We start from the raw sequence: 6000 nt of genomic DNA on the forward strand, positions 1-6000 counted from the left end.
GAAGTGTGAAGATCAGTGACAATGGGAGGTCAAGGAACTGAGAGGGCAGACGTTCCTCACTGCCCCAATTTGAACAAGATATTCTTATATACAACCTTCTCAATTTTTACATTATCTCTTTCTTATCTAATCTCATTGAGACAGCCAGGTGGGAAGGGGTCCCCAGAGAAACTTCAAATGGCCTGAGCACTGGGAGGAATGCTCACTGGGGTGGAGCCACAGAAGTTCCTGCTGTTTGCAACAGGGAGAGCCCAGCCCCTCCTTTTCTGGGTGAAAACTGGGATTCAATCTGCGAAGCAGAAAGCGTACCAGCAGGGACTCTGGCTTTGCAGAGGGTCCCTGTTTCCATTTTTCCCCCTGTTTTGCCCAATAAATTCAATTTTTCTCCCCCTTCAAATTGTCTGTGAGCCTAATTTTTCATGGCCTTGGGACAAGGACCCTGTCTTTAGCTGAACTAAGAAGAGAGTCCTGCAGCATCATTAATGTAGGATTGGAATTGATATTCACCTGGAATTGATATTTATGTATGATGTGAGATTACCATTTTTATTTTCTTCTATTGGATAAGCAGTTGTCCTGGGGCCATTTATTGAATAGTTATTTCATTCCAAAATATCCCTTGAATTTGCTCCTTCCTGTGATCTTTATCTTTTATTCTTTCCTGTCACCTCTACAGGAAGTGATACAGTACCCTTCTGCCTCTTTTCTCTATAGTCCATACTTTATAATTTGCTGTAAAAATTACCTTTCTAAAATACAAATATGACTATGTCACTCCCCTGATTAAAGTTCTTAAATAACTTCTTTTTATTACCTACAGAATAAAAGCCACACCCTAAGCTTGGCATAAGTAAGATATTTCGTGATATTTTTCTTTGTAAGATTTCTTTGCTTATCAAATCATCCTCATTTTCTGGAGTTATCACATTTGCATTCAAATGCTACTGTGCAGAAAAATATGTGATTCAAATTTACTTTTAAAAAATATTTTGCGAGGACTATAATTAGAATCATAATTGGTAGATTTTAAATGTTCTAATTCATTTGTCTTCTATGCATTAGATTCGGTAAGTTTCTTTAAGCACTTACTATCTAAAGAAGGACAGAAAGCATTAAGCCAAATATCTGTTAAAAAAGGAAAAATATGTGTAGTGACAGACATTTGAGTAAACTGCTACTGAGAGCCTGATGAGGAATAAATGGCATTTTAATGGAAATCATGGAGGCTTTGAGGAAAAGTTGGCTAGGTCTGTTTTGAAAGATGAATAAAATTTACCAGGCCAGAGAAGGGGATGGGAAGGCATTTTAGATAGGTGATAGCACCAATAAAGTCGAGATAAATGGGAAAGTATGATCTTGGAGAAGAGGAGAAAGATGAGTAGCTAGAAAGGTATTGAAGCCAGAGGGCACAAACACTCAAGCACCAGTTAATAGATCAGCTGTAGCTAGTTGGCACTGGAAGTCACTGAAAGTCCCTAGTAAGTGACTGATAAATTGAGGTTGTGACATGATCAGAAGGATTGGAACTCAGAGAGATTAAACCTAAGTGGATGCCCTACTAGTCTAAGCATGGTATGCTGTTGGCTTGTTCTGAACGCTGGAAAAGCCAGAAAGGATGCGAGAGAAATTTCAGAAGCAGAAGCCCAAAAAAGCAGTTAGATACCCAAAGAAACTGGGGAGGAAAGAGTCTAATTCAGCTCCAGAAAAGTAAGAAGTGCACGAGGAATTCCTGCATCTGATTAAGCACCGTTTACATTTGCATTTGCTCAAATGGAATTTCTTATGCTTTTTCATGGCTTTAAAAAATATTTACTAATGAAAATTATTTTCATAGCCTAACTTTATGTCTTTAGATTAATGCTTGTGTTTTTGTGTTCCTTTTCCTCCTCCTTATGTGTAACAGCTTCTACTGGATATGGTTGGGTCCCCTGACCAGGATCTCCAGGAAGCTGCAGCTGGTTGTATATCCAATATCCGCAGGCTGGCTCTTGCTACAGAGAAGGCAAGATACACTTGAACTTTAAATGGACATTACAAGCTACAAAATTCTACATGGCACAGGACATGTCACTCCCATGACCAGGAAGCCTAAATTGGGAAACATTTATTAGCGAATCCTTTCAACCGTCTAAATGAAAACACACAAATTGAAAACACACAGGATGTTTTTCATCTGAAGATTGCATGGAGACTTTTGCTTCTATTTAATGTTTGAGGGATATGACATGTAATAAGATGGAAAGCCAATAAATCTGTGATAAGTTTCTGTGAATTTGAGAATATACATATACAGTATATATATATAGTGCAGTGATGCTTTTGTATTTGGGTGGTTTTAATAAAGGATACGGCCATACCAATGTGTAGTTTCATGGTTGTTCATGAATGTCTCTACAATTCCCTGTCTGTTAAACCAATCTAACCATCCTGTCACCATGGCTTTGTCTGTTTGATCACTTGTAACCCACGGGAGAGTTCCAAGGAGATGTGCTGATTTCACAAACTGTTATTAAATAGAATTTAGAGTTAAGCAGCTGGACTGAAAGAGATCATCCCAAGGTCATCCCAAATTTCTCCTAAATATTAGCAAACATCTGAAAGGACAATGTATAACTGTCACTGTACCAGATAATGCAAATCACAAGAACATAAGCAATTAGGTTTTTTTAACCCTTGGATTTACAGAGCATAAACAATTATGTTTTATTTCTCACAGAGATTTACCAACATTTTCTTGAAAGCAGTTAATTGATACTGATGTAAGGATAACATGACTTCACGTAAAATTGCTTTGAATTTCTGAACTTGTTTTCAGCACACGAAGTACTTTTTAAAAGGTGGCTACAAAAAAACTAATAGCATTTTATCAGGTTATAGAAACATTAGAGCCCACTTAGAAGAATCACATATGTAAGCTCAGTGTGCTGAAATGTTTGGGAACTCACTGTCCTAAGTATTCTAACACTAGCCAGAAAAATTGCTTTGTATTCATGAGTGCCATAAACTGACAATCTCAGTTAATGCTTTAAAAAAGCAATCAAGGAAGTTTTATTGAAAAATATTAGATACTGGATACGTTTGTCATGATTTCAAGATCATAAACTTAATTGAATTAAACATAAATTATTTGTATGAAATGAAAAGCCTGTGCAGAATGAAAATCATATGAGGGGTGTAGATACTCCGATAAAAAGATAAAGCCCTTCTGAGAATTGTAAGGTTTTGTAAAACAACAATTCATCATGACTTTTCAAAGGAGGTTCTTTCTAAAAGACGACAATGCAAAGAACAAGCACATGGTATTAATGTCAACTAAAAATTGTAATGTAAATAATAGAGGAAATCCCTTAACTTTCAACAGTAAAGATTTCTAATGTTAAAGTCACCATTTAGCTTTGTTTCATCAGGCATTAAAAATACTTCTAGAAACCACGGACTATGACAGTGACAGGAAATGAATAAACATATTGCTGTTGCAGTATTGTTAGAGGAAGCTTCTACCATATTCTCAGATTTTTAAAATGTTCTTCAAGCAATAGTGATCCCAGGAGTGAAAAAAAGCAACAGGTAAAACAACAAAAAGAACTCTATGAATGCTGGAAAGGAAGGATTGTTTCTTGACCACACACTTGCTAGGAGGAAAACTTGGGGCTTCTGTTTTTATGGTTAATAAATGCATTGAAGAAAGGCAACAGTACCATTTTAGAGAAAATTAACATGAAGATTGTCTTGTATATTTCTAAGTAGGAATATTAATTCTTCTTTTTAATTCTTTTTTTAATTCTTAAACACCAGAAATGTAGTAATTTTAGAGTAACCAAATGAGAAGTTGAAACTAAAGGTCCATTTTTGGCTTATTTTTGTGAAATGGCATCACAGAAAACTCTGGTCTTGCTAGAAAAATGTCAAAGCCAGTGAAAACACCCCCAGCTTTCAGAAAACATAGGCATGGATGATCTCACCATTGTTTTGCTACCCCATAGTGTGTGAGTACTCTTTTTCTATTTGATAGTTTTCATATGAGGTTTTTGTTGTTGTTGCTGTTGTTATATTTATTTTGTGCTATTTATGACTGATAGTCTTAATTCTTTGTAAGTTTTTGGTGACACTGTTCTTTTTTAGGCTCTGTTCTCCCCCAGGACATTGAGGGGATACAGTATGCTCTGTTAGTAACTGATGGCTATTCCAATTTGAGAGAGGTTTAGGTGGAAAGAATTTTAAATAGATATTCTTTGATCTTCCAGTCTCTTTAGTTTGCAAGGTTTTCTCTGATCCTTCTGCTTTTTGTAGTCCATGTTCTTTTGCTAATATCAAGAGGACTTGCACGAAAGATGACTGGTTTCTTTCAAAAAATGTCTAGCTTCTGAAAGTGAATGCGAGGATAGTTTTTTTAGGGCTTGGCATTGAGAATTCCGTTATTTTTGATAGAGCTTTATGTTACCATTGTAAATCCCTAAGACATTTGCATGGAAATGAGAGACTACAATTAAGAATATTTAGGAAATTTATTGCTATTCAGGAAAATAAGAATCTCAGTTGTTGATAAACAGATGAGACCCAGAGCCACAAGTAAACCCATCCTTCTTTTACGTAGTGATACTGGGTTAGCAAAAATAAAGAAACTTCTCCATTCCAAATAATGTAAAGCATTTAATCTAATTCCATGAAGATTTGGGAATGGAATAGTCTATGTCTATTCCTGTAACTCAGTGAAAACAATAAGGAAACGCACTTATTTAAGAGCCTCACTGCTTTACATTCATTAAATTCTCCCCCAAAACCAGTGGTCTCCATGTACTTAAGTGTAAAAAGTGGAACTCTCTAGATGAGAATGCAGTAGAAAGGAAACTAACTTTTATAAGATTCTACTCAAAGGAAGCATTATATTAGGTATTTTGTACTCATGATATCATTTGAAATACAAGAGAACTGATAAAACAGACACTCTCATATCTGACTAGGGCCTATTTAAAAGGGCATATTGATTTTGCAAGGTCAATTTAGCAATACATACCCGAAGCGTTTTAATTTTGTGTGCCTTTGTGCTATGGTCCAAGGATTTATCTACAATGATGCTCAACACACCACTGCTTTATTTCAATTATGGTTCAATCACACAAGGAAAACATTATAGAACAAAATCGTTAATGACATAAAATCCTTTTCAGAATATATTGTTAAATTGAAAATTAGGTTCTGATGTAGCATATACAGTATGAGCACACTTAAAAAATTATATACACATAGCTAAATAATTACAATGAAATAGCTGACTTATCCACACATATTCATGAATACTGAAATAAGAATGATTTTTGTTTCCTCTTTTGCTAATCTGTGTTTTTTCTAATCTATTTCACAGTGAACATGAATTTCTGTTTTTTAAGGGAAACCATTATCAATTAATTTTACTTTTTTTATCATTTGGAAACTTCTAAGCCAGACACTGTTCTTACTTCCTAGAACTAACTTTAAAAGAGAAGTTCTCAGTTTACAAATGGAATACACAAAACACTTTTTGGAAATATTAGAGAAGTAGCTTCAACATCTGAAACACAATAAAAATATCCTTAATATACAAAATATACATTTGCAATAGACTTAATCTACAAATAACCATGCTGCAGTATAACTGAAACATGCTGAAGTGGACCATATTAAATTCTGACTGTTCCCATATTTGGTTTTTGTCCATTACACAAGTGTAATAACAGTTCCAAAGATCATTAATAGATTGCTTCAGACAATGTTGTTTTGAGAAGGAAAGAATGATGTGGGCCCATTGATTTGTTTACTTCATCGTAGATGCCTAAGATGAACAATATTGTGATTTATTAAGTCTCTTTATATATTTTGCCTGAACAAAAACTAACAGAAGTACACTCCCAACCAAACTGTGCCAAGCAATAAGTAAATATAGGACAGTTTCATAGACTTCTGTTCTCCCTTAAAGCATTATGTTTTTCTCCTTTGGGCTATTTCTTTATGCTCTGATTGTTC

At 34.9% G+C, this 6000-nt stretch overlaps 1 protein-coding gene across 1 annotated transcript in view; it reads left to right on the forward strand.

Annotated features, from left to right (window-relative positions):
- Positions 1-2362, forward strand: part of ODAD2 (outer dynein arm docking complex subunit 2) — a 149987-nt gene extending 147625 nt beyond the window's left edge. The window contains exon 20 of the mRNA XM_017535468.2: positions 1904-2362. Within this exon, the coding sequence (XP_017390957.1) occupies positions 1904-2017 (114 nt within the window). The 3' untranslated portion in view covers positions 2018-2362. The remainder of the gene's footprint in view (positions 1-1903) is intronic.
- Positions 2363-6000: the final 3638 nt, after the last annotated feature.

The sequence above is a fragment of the Cebus imitator genome, unplaced genomic scaffold (genome assembly GCF_001604975.1).
Source record: "Cebus imitator isolate Cc_AM_T3 unplaced genomic scaffold, Cebus_imitator-1.0 Scaffold92, whole genome shotgun sequence".
Classification (NCBI taxonomy): domain Eukaryota; kingdom Metazoa; phylum Chordata; class Mammalia; order Primates; family Cebidae; genus Cebus; species Cebus imitator.